The 17877-nt window shown below is 45.9% G+C and overlaps 1 protein-coding gene across 10 annotated transcripts in view; it reads right to left on the bottom strand.

The window, feature by feature from the left end:
* The window catches only part of CRYBG2 (crystallin beta-gamma domain containing 2), a 34735-nt gene that overhangs the window by 2269 nt on the left and 14589 nt on the right, over positions 1–17877 (bottom strand). For 3 of the 10 annotated variants that reach the window (XM_070250759.1, XM_014737445.3, XM_070250783.1), the window contains 12 exons: positions 16572–16711; positions 15632–15758; positions 15367–15402; positions 14872–15008; positions 14588–14714; positions 14169–14308; positions 13952–14078; positions 13666–13698; positions 13435–13547; positions 2974–3103; positions 1577–1716; positions 1079–1202 (listed from right to left, as the gene is read on the bottom strand). In XM_070250759.1, coding sequence (XP_070106860.1) covers positions 1079–1202; positions 1577–1716; positions 2974–3103; positions 13435–13547; positions 13666–13698; positions 13952–14078; positions 14169–14308; positions 14588–14714; positions 14872–15008; positions 15367–15402; positions 15632–15758; positions 16572–16711 — 1374 coding nt within the window. Of the gene's footprint in view, positions 1–275; positions 392–1078; positions 1203–1576; positions 1717–2973; positions 3104–11983; positions 12006–13132; positions 13173–13434; positions 13548–13665; positions 13699–13951; positions 14079–14168; positions 14482–14587; positions 14715–14871; positions 15009–15366; positions 15403–15631; positions 15759–16571; positions 16712–17877 lie in introns of those variants that run through there. The other 7 variants (XR_011432400.1, XR_011432404.1, XR_002806233.2 and 4 more) reach the window with 7 other exon arrangements.

Raw genomic sequence — 17877 nt, 5'->3', positions numbered from 1 at the left:
GACACACACTCATGCTGAAGAGGTGCCATGGTGGGGAAACACGGGACTGTCAGACATGAGACCAGGCTCTGCCACAAATCAGAGGGGGTCTTGGATAGGGGTAATAACAGTAATAAGAACCCAGCTAATGTTTGTTGAGTGCCTACCCACTCAAGCACTGTTCTAAGGGCTTTATATACATTATTTATCTTCAGTCCTCAAAACAACTCCATCATCTATATTATCCCCATTTTTAAAGATGAGGAAACTGAGGTCCACGGAGGTACAGTACTTGCCCAAGATTGCAGAGCAAATCCTTGTCCACTTCTCTGGGCCTTTATTTCCTCATCTGTGAAATGGGAGGGTGGGAGATAATCTCCAAGATTTCTTCTAGCAATGATGTTAGAAGAGTCTGTGAATATGGGGACCACACAAATAGCCTCATACAAAGAGGCACACACTCTCAACACTGTCACAAATGCAGGCACGTGTAGTCATAAACACACTCTCACAGACGTGTACAGACACACAACCACAGGTGACCTCCGGAGCACACAGACGCTTGGATACAAACGACATCATGGGCACAGGCACGCGCACGTGTGCGCGCACACACATATACACACACCCCATGGCTGGGCCTCCACCTAAATGCAAGTTTACATAAATGGGACACATGTCCAGACACACGCTCACAGACATACAGGTCACACATGTGGACATAGTGTTCCCCAAAGTGAGGCGTGCTTACTACTGGTGGGTGGTACGTGAGATAAATTTCAGTCCTATGTGGATAAACACATTGTTAAAAATTTAACGGTAATGTATTTATTATAATGTCTACTAAAAAAATCATATACACACATCAAACCCAGGATTTAGGGTTATTCTTTAGGATAAGGATAAAGCAAAAAAAAGTGAGTTGATTTAAAGAAAAACCTTAAACAGCTAAGTATTAACCATTCAGTATTAATGGTTTACGAGGAATGAGATGTGGCAAAAATTGTGACAAAAGTACACAAATGCCGAGTTTGGGAAACACACAGACACACACCCAGACAGGCTGGCATGGACACGCTCAACCTGACTCGCTACCCACCTGCTTGATGGGGTAGAGGGAACCCACTCTCTGGGTCCCGCTGTAGGTCAGCCAGTTGGTGATCTCACAGCTGCTCACCAGCCACTGGCGGCCCCGGAAGTCGCTGTGCTCACAGAGTACCCAGCTGGGCCCAGCAAGCGCCAGAGACACAGAAGGGAAGACAGACAGGCAGACAGGTGAAGGAGGAGGCACGGACAGCAGAATGTTCTCCATCTCCTTTTCTCTCATGCTGGGGCTTCTCTGTCTAGGGCCGGGGTCCCCAGCGGGGAGAGGGAGGCTGGGAAGTAGGTTTGGGGTTTGCAGGACAGAGGAGGGTCCTGGAGAGGACCCCCGGGCTGGGGTTCAAGCCCTGAGAGCCAGTGACCTGCTCAGTCTGCACTTCTCCTCCCTCTTGGCTGGGCGGGGAGTGGAGTAGAAGTGGGGATGGGGGAGAGGCTAGAGACCCAGCCCTCAATCCAGCAGCCCCCAATCCCTCGTGCCTCCCCACAGCACACTTACACGCCCCCCTTGATCTGCACAGACAGCACGTGGTTGTTGAAGCCCTCGGCTTGCAGGCTCCGCACCTCCCGGTTGAGCTCAATCTCCTTCCCCTCAAAGCACTCCAGTCCATACAGGAAAATGGAGGGCTCTGAAAAGTGCTGGGGACCCAGGGACATAGAGAGGGGTGAGGCCACGAGAGCCCCGGCCCCAGACTCAGCCCCCCAATCCAGATACCCCAACACCCAGATTGGCATTTCAGGCCCCCTGCCCTCCTGAGCTCCACCCCACAGGGTCCCTGACTCCTGGACACTGCCAGCTGGATGTCCCCCAGATTCTCAGAGGCAGCATCTGCCAGACTGGGCCCCCCTCTGCCCCCTCACACCTTCTCCCCAGGAAATGGCACTTCTAAGAATAGTAATAATAATAATAATGGTAATTATAGCAGTTCTTATATATTCAGGGCTTATAACATGCCAGATTCTGTGCTGGGCGCTTTACCAATCTCATTACAACTTCTCAACAACACTATAAGGTAGGCGCTATTATTACCCCTGCTTAATGGGGAAACCGAGGCTGGGGAAGATTAAACCACTTTCTTAAAGCCCTAAAGTGGAGCTTCAGAACCAGGTCTATCTGCCTTCAGAGCCCAACGTGTAATTGTAAAGAGCTTGGACTCAGCAGCTGGGCTGCCTCAGGGAGAACCCGGCTCTGCCTGTTACCAGCTGTGTGACCTGGAGCATGTCACGTGACCTCTCTGTGCCTTAATTGTCACATCTAGAAGAGGGAGATGGTGATGAACCTCAGAGGGTTATGGTGAGGTTTAAACACCTTAGTACACGGGGAGCCTGTCAAACACAGCCTAGAACATGGTATGTGCTCAGTAAACCTCAGCTGTCCTGCTTGTTCTGCTTGTCCTGCTGCTGCTGGCCCACCCACCCAGTCACAGTCCTACAGACTCTAGCTCCCTAATATGGCCCGTGTCACTTCTCTCCATCTCCTGCCTGGTCCAGGCTTTCATCACTCATTCTGGCTTCCTGGAGCAGCAACTCCAATGCCTGGCCTCTGCCCTGCCCCCAGCCTGCCCTGAGCACTCCTCTCCCTGTACCACTTCTGTGTCTGGACACACCACCCTGCATTGGAATCTTTATGTCAATGTGACCATATGTTCCTCGAAGGTGGGGCTGTGTCCAATTTATTTTAGTCTCCCCAGGACCTATCTCAGTGAGCGCTCAATAAATCTCTAGAAAGTTGAACTGGCTTTGAAGCCCTGGGGTCAAGGGGACCCAGAATGGTTCTGAAGAAGACTAGATTCAAGCCCCAGCAGCTCACTCAGCATCGAGAAGAGGCTGTGTCCACGACTCCCCCAGCAGCACCCCCTGCCTCAGGGATGCCTGGAGCTGGACAAGGGCACTCACCAGGGGTACCTTCTGGAGAGACCCCAAGACTGTGGAGGCTAGGCAGCCCATGGCCGTGAGAGTGGGGAACTCGCCCTCAGAGAGAATGTGCTGGTCACCCTCAAAGTTCTTCTCATCAAACAGGATCCAGCTGGGGAAGAGGAAGAATGGGGGGATGTGAGTGGGTATTTGAGTCTGCCCTGTCCTTGGCCTGCCCCCTGAGGCTCCCTGAGAGTGGATGCAGACTTGACTGTAACCCTCCTGGTCCAGGAGAGATCAAGGATGAATAGGCACTGCAGCAGCAGGGACTAAGGTCAGACTTTGGAAATGACTGAATGAAATCATACTGCCCCATGGAGAGAAATTTGGTAATATCAAGCAAAACTCTATGCACAGGGCCAGCCTGGTGGTGCAGCGGTTAAGTTCGCACATTCCACTTTGGTGGCCCAGGGTTCACCAGTTCAGATCCCGGGTGTGGACCTACACACTGCTTATCAAGCAATGCTGTGGCAGGCATCCCATATATAAAGTAGAGGAAGATGGGCATGGACCTTAGCTAGGGCCAATCTTCCTCAGCAAAAAGAAGAGGATTGGAAGTAGATGTTAGCTCAGGGCTAATCCTCCTCCTCAAAAAAAAATGCTTTATGCGTAATTACTCAGCAATCCCATTTCTGGAATCCATCCCAAAGACACCCTTCAAAAACATGAAAAGACACATGCACAAGGAGGTTCATTACAACACTGTTTGCAATGACAAAAAGTGGAAGCAGCCCAAATGTCCATCAACCAGGGATTGGTTAATAAGCTAAGAATCTAAAATACAATATAGCAGTAAAAAAAACCTCTTAAGAGGATATAAAGTGATCTCCAACCTGTCAAATAAAAAGCAAGGTGTATAACAGTGTTCTAGAATGTTCCCGTTTTCCTTTTTTTAAAGCGATTTCTTTTTAAAAAATTTTTTTAAAATTTTTTTCCTTTTTCTCCCCAAAGCCCCCCAGTACATAGTTGTATGTTCTTCGTTGTGGGTCTTTCTAGTTGTGGCATGTGGGACGCTGCCTCAGCGTGGTTTGATGAGCAGTGCCACGTCCATGCCCAGGATTCGAACCAAAGAAACACTGGGCTGCCTGGAGCGGAGCGTGCGAACTTAACCACGGGGCCAGCCCCTAGAATGTTTCCTTTTTTAAAATTGAGATATAATCCACATACCATAAAATTCACTCTTTCAAAGTGTATAATTCAGTTGTTTTTAGTATATTGACCAGGTTGTAGTATGCTTCTTTTTGTGTAAGAAAATGGGGGAGGAGAGAAACAAAATATACTTGTTATATTTCTATAGTTATATGTAAATTTACATATGGTGTATACTTGCTTATATCTTCAAAAAGAAACAAGGGAAAAATAAACACTTAAAAAAAAAAGATTACCTGTCAGGGAAGAGAGAGAAAAAGGTAGCAGAGACAGAGACGGAAGCTACTGTTTTTAAGTCTTGACTTGGGAACTGCTGTGGACTGAATGTGTCTCCCCAAAATTCGAACATTGAAGCCCTAACTTCAAATATGATGGACTTTGAGAGGTAATTAGGTTTAGACGAGGTCATGAAGGTAAAGCCCCCCTGATGGGATTAGTATCCTTATAAGAAGAAGAAGAGACAGGAGCTCTCTCTCTGCCATGTGAGGACACAGCAAAAAGGCAGCCATCTAAGGAAGAGAGCCCTTACCAGGGAACTCAACCGACCAGCACCTTGATCTTGGACTTCCCAGCCTCCAGAAATTCAAGAAAATAAATTCCTGTTGTTTCAGCCAGTCAGCGTATGGTATTTTGTCACAGCAGCCCAAGCTGACTAACACAGGAACATTGTAAATATTTAATGTAATTAAAAAACAGAATTAGGGGAGTGATGTCAGCATCACAGTGGAGTGATTTATTCCCTTTGTCTCTCCCCTAAGTTAAAATAAATGGACATTCATTAACCAACAGAGGATTCCCTGCACAGCACAATAGGATGTCTGAGAGATCCACACAGCCATGCGTGTGAAGGTGGGTGGACTGGGTCCCCAGAAGACAGTGGAACTAGGTGAGCACACCTCTCCCCCTCCCTGGTGGCAGTGACCTAGTTCGTGGGTTCTCACACAGCAGCCGGCACGACTGTAAGAGAAAGTAGGGGCAGCTTCACCTGTGCACGAATGCCTTTGGAGTGGTAGCCTGGCCTGTGGAAGCACTCACCATGCCACAGTGGTCCCTCCTGTGGGAACACTTCTCACTGAGTGGTGCAGCTCAGCCCCCGTGAAGGAGCCCCCACCAAGTGCAGCAGCTTAGCCGAACCACCCGCAAGCAGAGAGCCGGCCAGAGCAAAAGGAAGTGCCCCTTCTCTCTTGCCTAGCAAGCAGCTCAGCTGGTCTCCTGCAGAACTCAGTGGTGCTACACAAGAATGACCCACCCATGGAGCACACAGGCCCAACCTGCACATCTGTGCATGACCTGACAAGCAGCTGTGGCCAGAGCACAAATGCAGACCAGCCCTACCAGCACAACTTCCAGAAGACAGGGTGGAATCAGAAAACATAGCTCCTGCCCCACCCCCAGTGGTGGCAGGTGGAATCTGCAACCTGATACTACCACAAATGTGCCAGCAAAGGATCAATTCATCAAACACCATGAGGAACCACATTAACACTTCAGAGCAGAAGGAAAATGACAAGTCTCCAGAAATGAGTCCTGAAGTCACGGAAATTTACAATGTAAATGACAGAAAATTCAAAATAATTGTCATAAAGAAAGTTAACAAGTTACAAGAAAACAGAAAGACAATCCAATGGGCTTAGGAATAAAATTAATACGCAGAAGGAATACTTCATCAAAGAGACTGAAATGATAAAAACAAACAAACAAATTCTGGACATGAAGAACACAATTAATGAGACAAAAAATAATCTAGAATCCATAAAAAATAGAGCTGACATTATGGAGGACAGAGTTAGTGATTTAGAGGATAGAAATACAGAAATGCTTCAGGTGGAAGAGGAAGAGAACTAAGATTTGTAAAAAGTGAAGAAATTCTTCGAGAAATATCCAACTGAATTAGGAAAAGCAACATAAGGATTATAGGTATTCCAGATGGAGAAGAGGGTGAGAAAGGAGCAGAGAGCTTGTTCAAAGAAATAATAGCTGAGAACTTCCCAAACCTGGGGAAGGAATTGGACTTACAAGTACATGAAGAAAATAGAACTCCTAATTACATCAATGCAAAAAGATCTTCTCCAAGGTATACAATATTAAAACTGGCAAAAGACAATGACAAAGAAAAAATATTAAGTGCAGCAAGGCAGAAGAAAATAACCCACAAAGGAATCCATATCAGGCCTTCAGTGGATTTCTTAGCAGAAACCTTACAGGCAAGGGGAGAATGGAATGATATATTTGAAATACTGAAAGACAAAAACTTTCAGCCAAGAATACTCTATCCAGTGAAACTATCCTTCAGATACAATGGAGAAATAAAAGCTTTCCCAGATAAACAAAAGCTGAGGCAATTCGTTGCCACTAGGCCTGACTTACAGGAAACATTGAAAGGAGCGCTCCCACCTGAAACTAAAAAGCAAAGGTTTACAAAACCTTGAGCAAGGAGATAAATAGACAGACAGAATCAGAAAATTGCAACTCTATATCAGAATAGGTTAGTAAACACTTAATTATAACATAAAAGACAAACAGAAGGAAAGCATCAAAAATGACTATAAAAACTTCAATTTAGTCACAAACTCACAACACAGAAAAGAACAATTTGTGACAACAATAACTGAGAAGGGGAAGAGGAGAGGGATGGAACCTACTTAGGCTAACGGAGACAAGAGGCATTCAGAAAATGGACTATCTCATCTATGAGATCTTTTATACAAACTTCATGGTAACCACTAAACAAAAAATCATAGCAGAGTCACAAATCACAAAGAGAAAACTGAAAAACCATCACAGAAAACCACCAAACTGAAATGGCAGTCAGAAATACAAGGGAAGAGAAACAATGGAAATATAGAACAACTGGAAAACAAGAGATAAAATAGCAGGATTAAGCCCTCATATATCGATAATCACTCTAAATGTAAATGGATTGAATTCTCCAATCAAAACACAGAGTGGTTGGATGGATTAAAAAACAAGACCCAAAAACATGCTGCCTCCAGGAAACACATCTCAGCTCTAAAGACAGACATAGGCTCAGAGTGAAGGGATGGAAGATGATACTCTAAGCAAATGGCAAGCGAAAGAAAGCATGTGTTGCCATACTTACATCAGACAAAGCAGACTTTAAGATAAAAAAGACAATGAGAGACAAAGAGGGGCAGGATATAAGGATAAAAGGGATATTCCACCAGGAGAACATAACACTGGGGCTGGCCCCATGGCTGAATGGTTAAGTTTGTGTGCTCTGCTTTGGTGGCCCAGGGTTTCACTGGTTTGGATCTTGGGTGCAGACCTAGCACTGCTCCTCAAGCCATGTTGAGGCAGCATCCCACAAAGCAGAGCCAGAAGGACCTACAACCAGAATATACAACTATGTACTGGGGGGCTTTGAAAAAAGAAGAAGAAGAAAAAAAGACTGGCAACAAATGTTAGCTCAGGCACCAATCTTTAAAAAAATTAAAAAGAGGACCTAACACTTATGAATGTATATGCATGTACCACAGGAGCACCAAAATATATAAAGCAACTATTAACAGACCAAAAGGGAGAAATTAACAGCAATACAATAACAGTAGAGGACCTCAACACCCCACTTACATCAATAGATAGATCATCCAGACAGAAAGTCAACAAGGAAACAGTAGCCTTAAATGATATAACAGACCAGATGGACTTAATAGACATATATAGAACATTCCATCCCAAAACAGCAGAATACACATTCTTCTCAAGTGCACAAGGAACTTCTCAAAGATAGACCATATGTTGGGAAATAAGGCAAGCCTCAATAAATTTAAGAATATTGGGGGCTGGCCCAGTAGTGTAGCAGTTAAGTTTGCATGTTCCACTTCTCAGTGGCCCGGGGTTCGCCAGTTTGGATCCTGGGTGCAGACATGGCACCGCTTGGCATGCCATGCTGTGGTAGGTATCCCACATACAAAGTAGAGGAAGATGGGCATGGATGTTAGCTCAGGGCCAGGCTTCCTCAGCAAAAAGAGGAGGACTGGCAGTAGTTAGCTCAGGGCTAATCTTCCTAAAAAAAAAAAAAAAAAAAAAAACGAATATTGAAATCACATCAAGCATCTTTTCTGACTACAGTGCTATGAAACTAGAAATCAACCACAGGAAAAAGGCTGGGAAAGTCACAAATATGTAGAGACTAAACAACATGCTACTGAAAACCATTGGATCAATGAAGGAATCAAAGGAGAAATAAAACAATACCTGGAGACAAATGAAAACGAAAACACAATATACCGGCTCTTATGGGATGCAGTAAAAGTGGTGCTAAGAGGGAAATTCAAAGCAATACAGGCCTACCTCAACAAAGAAGAAAAATCTCAAACAAGCAATCTTAAATTACACCTAACAGAACTAGAAAAAGAACAACAAACAAAGTCAGCAGAAGGAGGAAAATAATAAAAATTAGAGCAGAGGTGGCCGCCTGGTGGTGCAATGGTTAAGTTTGCATGGTCTGCTTTGGTGGTCTGGGTTTCCCAGTTCAGATCCCAGGTGCAGACCTATGCACAGCCTGTCAAGCCAATGCTGTGGCAAGCATCCCACATATAAAGTGGAGGAAGATGGGCCTGGATGTTAGCTCAGGGCCAATCTTCCTTGGCAAAAAAGAGGAAGATTGGCAGCAGATGTTAGCTCAGGTCTAATCTTCCTCAAAAAAAAAAAAAAAACAAAAAAACACCAAATTAGAGCAGAAATAAATGAAATAGAGACTGAAAAAAACAATAGAAAGGATCAATGAAACTAAGAGCCGATTCTTTGAGAAGACAAATAAAATTGACAAACCCTTAGCCAGACTCACCAAGAAAAAAGAGAGAAGGCTCAAATAAATAAAATCTAAAATGAAAGAAGAGAAATTATAAAAGACACCACAGAAATACAAAGGATTATAAGAGAATACTATGAAAAACTATATGCCAACAAATTGGACAACCAAGAAGAATTGGATAAATTCTTAGACTCATACAACCTCCCAAAACCAAATCAAGAAGAAATAGAGAATCTGAATAGACCAATCACAAGTAAAGAGATTGAAATAGTAATCAAAAACCTCCCAAAAAACAAAAGTCCAGGACCAGATGGCTTCTCTGGAGAATTCTACCAAACATTCAAAAGATTTATTACCTATCCTTCTCAAATTATTCCAAAACATTGAGGAAGATGGAATGCTTCCTAACTCATTCTATGAAGCCAACATTACCCTGAGACCAAAACCAGTCAAGGACAACACAAAGAAGGAAAATTACAGACCACTATCACTGATGAACACAGATGCAAAAATACTCAACAAAATATTGGCAAATTGAATACAGCAATACATTAAAAGGATCATACTCCATGATCAAGTGGAATTTATACCAGGGATGCAGGGATGGTTCAACATCCGCAAATCAATCAATGTGATACACCACATTAATAAAATGAGGAATAAAAATCACATGATCATCTCAATAGATGCAGAGATAGCATTTGACAAGATCCAACATCCATTTATGATAAAAACTCTCAGTAAAATGGGGATAGAAGGAAAGTACCTCAATATAGTAAAGGCCATATACGACAAAACCACAGCCAACATCATACTTAATAGTGAAAACCTGAAAGTCATCCCTCTGAGAACAGGAGCAAGACAAGGGTGCTCACTCTCACTACTCCTATTCAACACAGTACTGGAGGTTGTGGCCAGAGCCATTAGACAATAAAAAGAAATAAAAGGTATCCAAATTGGAAAGGAAGAAGTAAAAGTTTGCAGATGACATGATTCTATATATAGAAAACCCTAAAGAATCCACCAGAAGACTATTAAAAATAATTAACGACTACAACCAAGTCGCAGGGTACAAAATCAACTTAGAAAAATCAGTTGCATTTCTACACATTAATAATGAACTAGCAGAAAGAGAAGTCAAGAATACAATCCCATTTACAATGGAAAGAAAAATAACAAAATATCTAGGAATAAACTTAACCAAGGAGGTGAAAGACCTACACACTGAAAAGTATAAGACATTATTGAAAGAAATCAAAGAAGACATAAAGAAATGGAAAAATACTCCATGCTCATGGACTGTAAGAATGAAGATAGCTAAAATGTCCGTATTACCTAAAGCAATCTAGATTCAATGCAATAGATTCAATGCAACCCCAATCAGAATCCCAATGACATTCTTCACAGAAATACAACAAAGAATCCTAAAATTTATGTGGAACAACAAAAGATCCTGAATACCCAAAGCAATCTTGAGACTAAAGAACAAAGCTGGAGGCATCACAATCTCTGACTGCAAAATATATTACAAAGCTACAGTGATCAAAACAGCATGGTACCAGCACAAAAACAGGCACACAGATCAATGGAACAGAATTGAAAGCCCAGAAATAAAACCACACATCTATGGACAGCTAATCTTTGACAAAGGAGCCAAGAACATACAATGGAGAAAGGAAAGTCTCTCTAATAAATGGTGTTGTGAAAACTAGTCAGCCACATGCAAAAGAATGAAAGTAGACCATTATCTTATAACATACACAAAAATTAACTCAAAATGGATTAAAGACATGAATGTAAAACCTGAAATGATAAGACTCCTAGAAGAAAATATAGGTAGTACACTCTTTGACATCAATGTTAGCAGCATCTTTTTGAATACCATGTCTACTCAGGCAAGGGAAACAAAATTAAAAATAAACAAATGGGACTACAACAGACTAAAAAGCTTCTGCAAGGCAAAGCAAACCATGAATAAAATGAAAAGACAACCCACTAACTGGGAGAAACTATTGCAAATCATATAACCAACAAGGGGTTAATCTCCAAAATATATAAAGAACTCACACAACTCAACAACAAAGAAACAAACCTGATCAAAAAATGGGCAGAGGATATGAACAGACATTTTTCCAAAGATATACAGATGGCCAACAGGCACACGAAAAGATGTTCAACATCACTAATTATTAGGGAAATGCAAATCAAAACTACAATGAGATATCACCTCACACCCCTCAGAATGGCTACAATTAACAAGATGAGAAATAATAAGTGTTGGAGAGGATGTGCAGAAAAGGGAACCCCCACACACTGCTGGTGGGAATGCAAACTGGCGTAGCCACTATGGAAAACAGTTATAGAGATTTCTCAAAAAATTAAAAATAGAAATGCCATACGATCCAGCTATCCCACTAATGGGTATTCATACAAAGAACATGAAATCAACAATACAAAGAGATCTATGCACCCCTATGTTCATCGCAGCATTATTCAATATGTGGAAGCACCCAAGTGCCCATGATGAATGGATAAAGAAGATGTGGTATATATACACAATGGAATACCACACAGCTGTATATATAAAAAAAAGACAAAATCGTCCCATTTGCAACAATATGGATGGACCTTGGGTGTAAGGGAAATAAGCCAGACAGAGAAAAACAAACACTGTAGATTTCACTCATATGTGGACGGTAAACAAGCACATGGATAAAGAGAACAGATTAGTGGTTACCAGGGGGGAATGGCATCAGGAGGTGGGCGAAAGGGGTAAAGGGGCACATATATAAGGTGACAGACAAAAACTAGACTATTGGTGGTGAGGACGATGCAGTCTATACAGAAACTGATACATAATAATGTACACCTAAAATTATACAATGTTATAAACCAATATGACCTCAATAAAATAATTTTTTAAAAACAGAACTAAATAAAAATTATTCTTAAAAATTAAAGTAAATCAAATAAATGAACCTAACTATGTATCAGGTTGGTGGCATAAGCACACAAAAAAGTATTATTTCAAATATCTTAAAACACAATGTTTTCAACTGTACATACCAAATTGGATGTAGGTGAATACCTGAGGATAGAAAGAACCACAGAGAAAGCTCAAATAGCATTCACTGATTTTTACTGTCGGTAGTAATATCAGTACTACAATTTTGAAATACCTAGCATGCAGATTTTGGTCTCTCAATACCATTTACCACTAAAAGGAACCAGAGTTCCTTGGGAAATAATTGAGTCCAAGTTTGGGGTAAAAAATGTACAAAATGATCCTCGAGGATCTTATAGAACTAGAAACACAAGGAAGTTATAAACAACTATTGAGGGGCTGGCCTGGTGGCGCAGTGGTTAAGTTTGCATGTTCTGCTTCGGTGGCCTGGTGTTCACCAGTTCGGATCCCAGGTGCGGACATGGCACCACTTGGCAAGCCATACTGTGGCAGGCATCCCACATATAAAGTAGAGGAAGATGGGCATGGATGTTAGCTCAGGGCCAGGCTTCCTCAGCAAAAAGAAGAGGATTGGAAGCAGTTGGCTCAGGGCTAATCTTCCTCAAAAAAAAAAAAAAAATTATCATTTTGTAACCTCTAAAGAAATAATGGGTCTAGGCAATTATCATCAATGGATTCTAAACCTATTAGGTGAAAGGTAAATGGGGAATCCTATAATGTAGGGATCTTAATATCACTAAAAGTGGGCCAACCAGACATTTGCCCCCTGATGGGATGCAGTGGGAAGTACACAGCACCAACTATGCAGTCTTGTTGCCAACAGAACAAAACAAAACACCCTGAATCTCATCAAGCCTCTAGATGGAACTACCAGTTTATAGGAAATATGGGGGACAGAGGAACAAGTTAAAATACACCACCAGAAAGCAATCGGCCAAAAACAGAAGATGGGAAACTTACAGGGCAAATTATTGATTTCTTCAAACAAATAAATGGTCTAAAACAAGAAGTAGGAGAAGGGGACTGTTATAGATCAACCAAATGCAACGTGTGGACCTTGTTTGGATCTTGAGGAAAACAAACCAATTTTGCAAAGGCATGTTTTGGCACAACGGAAGAAATCTGAACATGGACTGGATATTACATAATATTAATAAATTATTGCTAATTTTATTAGATGCGATAATGATTTGTGGCTATGTGGGGAAGGGAGGTCCTTTCTTATTACAGATACATATTGAAATATTTACCTGTGAAATTTTATGTTGGGTCGGGATTTAAAATATTCCACTAAAAAAAAAACGGCAGAAGGATAGATGAAACAAGATTGGGGTTCTTTATACCATACTATCTACAAGCTTTATATTTATTTTGCTTTGTTTTAAGATTGAATGATTCGGGACAGAACAGTTAATCCCAAGGAAACCGAAGGAAGGAAATCATTTGAAAGACACTTTTCCTGCAGTGGGGATTTCCAAACTGAGTTGCGGTCTTCAGGGCAGGTGAACCCCGCCCCCTGCACCTCCGAGCCTCCCCTCCCCTGCGTACTCACCTGCTGCCGTGGACGCGGCAGGACTGGGGCTGGAAGGAGGGGGGCAGAGAGGTCTGGTCATCCTCGAAGGAGATTTGGTCGCCCAGAAAGTCAGGGCCGGAGAAAAGCTGAATCTAGGGGCAGAGACAGAAAGAGATGAGAATGAAGGAGGGTCATGGAGACCGAATGGGGAAGAGCGGGAGAGATTTGAAATGAGGGAAGAGGAGACACAGGCTCCCACCAGCTCCTTACCTTCGAGACAAAGTGCAGGTTGTGCTCCCCGACCTGAAGGGAAGGACCAAATTTTCGAGACTTAAGGAAAGTACCAGCTCCTAACCTCAGCTCCTCTGGTTTCGATATTCCGGACCCTAGGGCAGCTCTCCCCAACTCAGGTCTTCATTAGCCCCGCCCCTCCCAGAGCCCCCGCCGCCCTGCGAGCCGCCAGCGTGGTCCTCCCAGTCCCGCCCCCTGCGATGGGAGCATCCCTGACTCCAAGCCCCGCCCGCTAAGAGGCCCCGCCCCTGCGGCGGGCACGCACCTGCAGCACCGGCTGCAGCGAGGCGAGGGCGCTGTTGCCCGCGCCCCAGTCGTCGCAGTTGCGGTACACGCCTTTCTCCAGCACGTACTGCTCTCCGGAGAAGCCCACCTCCTCATAGGCCACCCACCTGCAGGAAGGGCGGGGCGGGCGTCAGCGGGGCGGAGCCGGCGCCTCGGCTGGAACAGCCCACGGCCCGCCCGGAGTCCGGGTCACTCACACGCCGCTGAGCACGTGGATAGCCTGCGTGCAGGGGCCGTGTTGCACCAGCTCCACGTCCGGCAATGCCTCGCTCACCTCCACGCTGGGCCCCTCGAAGTCCATGGCCTCAAACAGTACCACGGCCGGGTCCCCGAAGTCCTGGGCCCCAAGGACAGTCAGGTCTCTCCCGCCCACTGACGGGAACCCCTGGGAGTGCCCAGACCCCAGGGATGCAGCCCACCAGGGGACTTTGGGGTGAGGCGATCAGTGTGACCTGGGGAAGAGCAGCAGGAAGAGGAGAGGCTAGACCTCGGGGAACACTTCCAGGTGCTCTGGAGAACAGGAGAGGGGGTACAAATACTTCCCTCAACAGACTGTTCCAGGGGCAAGTCTGGCTGTGGCCAGAGGCAGAGGGATGGCCCATTTGCCCTTGCTTACCGTCCGGATGACCCGCAGGGAGGTCAGCGCCTTGTCATAGCCTCCCCAGTGTGACCAATCAGCATATTCCCCCTCCTCCAGCAGATACTGGTGGCCCCGGAAGCCCTCCTTCTCGTAGCCCACCCAGCTGGGGGAAGGGAGAGGACACACACAACTGATCACAGAAAGCCGTCGGATGGGTAAGGCAGCTGCCCCCACCTCTGGGCAGCCCAGGTCACTCCCCACCCCCAAGGGTAGAGGCTAGTGGGGAAGATGAGGGAGAAGGAAGGGTCCTGAGTCCTCACCAGCCCCCAAGAATTCGCAGGGACCCCACAGAGGCCAGGTCGGGGCTCTGGCTGTCTTCTGGCTGCTGAAGGTTGTAGATGTCTCGACTCACTTCCCAGCTGCGGCCCTGAAACCCTGGGGCCTCATAAACCACAGCCTGGGGGAATGGGGGGTGTCAGATTAGTGGGGAGTGATCTGGATCCAAACACACCCAGCCAGCTCAGGATGGCTCTGCCCAGCATCAGCCCAGAGCTAAGCCCTCCCACTGCCTCACTGGGCCCCATCCCTTCACTAAGCCCTATGACCTTACCTAACTCCTATCCCTATTCTGACCTCTGACCTGGTCTTTACACATCAAAAGCCAATTCCCAATGAGTCCATCGGTTCTACCCTCCCAGACCCAGCTTCTGGCCCCCAGCACCCTCTTCTCCTGTCTTCCAGTCCAGGCCACAATAGCCACACACATACCCACCCCGCCCACAGGCCCTCTTTGACCCTGAAGCCCAGACTCTTACCTTGGGCTCCCCTGGCTTCTCCACACTTGGGCAGCCCTGGAGAAGAGACAGGGTTGAGACCAGCCCAGAGGTAGGGGAAGACACATGGGGCTGGGACCTAGAATTTACTTGATCTGACACCCCTAAAAACTACCGCCCCCATGTCCTCCCTCTGCCCCACCCCTTGGCTAATCCCCCCTCTCCTCCAAACCCATTCCCAATAGGAGCTGCCAGGCCCTGCATCTTCCCCCTGACTATAGGCTACTTGGGACCACCTGCTCCTTACCAATCTTATGGGCTTCAGGGAGCCCACGCTGGGGTCTGACGTACCCCAGGCCTCTGAGGTGGGGTATTCTCCAGGCTCCAGGATACAGGGGATGTCTTCAAAGAAAGGTTTGGGGTACAGCAGCCACCTGGGGGGAGGCAGAGGCCATTGCATCCCAGATGCCCAGGGACACAGATTGGTGGGTGAGGGGGAAGGTTTAGAGGAGAGAAGGAGGTTTGGGGGAGAGATGCCCATCAAGGGGACTCTGGAGGACATTTCACACCACCGTAATCTCTTATAGTAGCTACTCCATCTGTCTCCCTTCCTCTGGCCTGGCTGTCTCTAATTTCACACAGCAGCTGGAGAGTTCTTTCTAGCACACACACCTGCTTAAAAACACCCCAGTAATTCCTCAGAATAAATCCAGCTGCACAGAGACCCTGTGATCCAGCCCCTGCCCTCCGCCTGGGCCTCATATCTCCCCACGTGCTGCTTACACCGGCCAGACTGAACTTTCCAAGCTTAGATCTCGCACCTCTGGACCTTTGCAGGACCTGTTCCCTCTGCTAGATATACTTTTTCCCCCATTCATTCAATTAACAAATGTTTAGGGGCATCTACTCCGTGCCAGGCCCTGCTTCAGGCATCAGGGATACAGTAATGAACAAAACATACAAAACCCTGCCCTCATGGAGCTTAGATTCTTCTGGTTCCAACTCATTCTCAGAGCTGAGGTGTCTCCTCCTCCAGGAGGGCTTCTCTGACCTCAGGCTGCTTTGGTGCGTTTCTGTGCTCACTGAACCCTGTGCTCCCCCGTCCCAGAACTCTGGACTGCCGCTGTCTGCTTACTTGCCTGTCCCCACCAGTAGACTGAGCACTTATGTGTCCTGTCACCTCTGTGTCCCCAGCACCCAGCAGACTGAATGTTAAATGAAGGGACTCCAGAATAGCCCAGACTCACAGTCCTGTGGAGACGATGGCAGATGCCACCTGCAGGGGCTTCTTCAGGCCCTGGAGGTCCTCCAAGACCTCGGTTAGCTTCACTTCCTCCCCCTTGAGGCCCTCCTCAGAGTACAGGCAGATCTGTGGGGTAATGTAGTCCTGCAGGAGAGGGGTAGAAACAGGCAGTGTAAACAGGCCCCCTCAGAGACTACCCCCGCCCACACCTGCTTCCCCAAGTCTATCCAGCGGGCCTCCAGGGGGCTTCTGGGAAACCTTTGTGGCTGTCTCCCCAGAAGCAAGCAAGGGGGACTGGGGTGTTCTCTGCAAGGTCAGCCAGACAGGCCTGAGATTAAAGCCCTTGCTGGTCCCACGCTGGGCCTTTGGGACCTGAGACCAAAGTTCCCAGCAGGAGCCTGCACGTCCCATGCCCTTCGCCTTGCCTCTGGGTAGCCTGCTTTCCAGCCTGGAGGAGGGACCAGTGGGAGGGACAGCCGCTCCCTGAGGTCTAACTTTAACCCTGCCGTTGTACATAATTCCTACCCCTGTTCAGACTGACTACCACCTGCACCTCATCCCAGGAAGCAGCAGGTCCTCTCTGCATTCTGGGTGTTTCTTCCTCACTAGCACCATTTTCATTCACTCACTCCTTCATCAAATGTTTATGAAGCATCTACTGAGTGCAGGACACTGTGCTAATGGCATGTCCTACCCCATCCATTTGGTCCTCCCAACAGGAGTTATTACTCCATTCACAGACTGGGAAAGTGAGGCTCAGCAATGTTAAGCAGCCTGCCAGAGGGGACACAGCCTGTAAGTAGCAGGGCCAAGAACAGAGCAGTGTAGTTTTGTTCACGGTTGCAAGCCAGCACCTCCCACGTGCTTGGAAGACCCTAGGCACCCAGTCAGTGCTGAACGAATCAAGTGAATGTGGGTCCGCCTGACTTCAAAGCCCTTGTTTTTCTCTTGTAGCTTGTTATCTCCCACACAAAGAAGAATTTATTGTGAGAGGCTCACAAATTGTCCACAAACATTTGTGTCTTTCTGGAGAGGCTTTAAAAATTCTTGTCCCCTCCTTTGCGTGGCTGGGCCACTGCCCTAGTTAAGACTCATCAGCTCTCGTCCTCTCTCACCAGGAGGATGGCAACAGCTCTGGACTCAGAGTTATTCGTCCTTTCATTAAAAAGAAAAAACTCAAAACATCTGATCAGCCCAGCTTTTATAATTATTGGTTTCTCTTCTGCTTTTCCCTAGTGGCCGAGATGATTTTGTCAAGCTTACTTTCAGTTGTTTGTAAATTTGTGTTATGAAAACAGTATTGTTTTTTC

This window comes from Equus caballus, chromosome 2, assembly GCF_041296265.1.
Source record: "Equus caballus isolate H_3958 breed thoroughbred chromosome 2, TB-T2T, whole genome shotgun sequence".
In the NCBI taxonomy this organism is placed as follows: domain Eukaryota; kingdom Metazoa; phylum Chordata; class Mammalia; order Perissodactyla; family Equidae; genus Equus; species Equus caballus.
The sequence above is the reverse complement of the archived record's forward strand: the minus strand, read 5'-3'. Positions and strand labels throughout refer to the sequence as shown.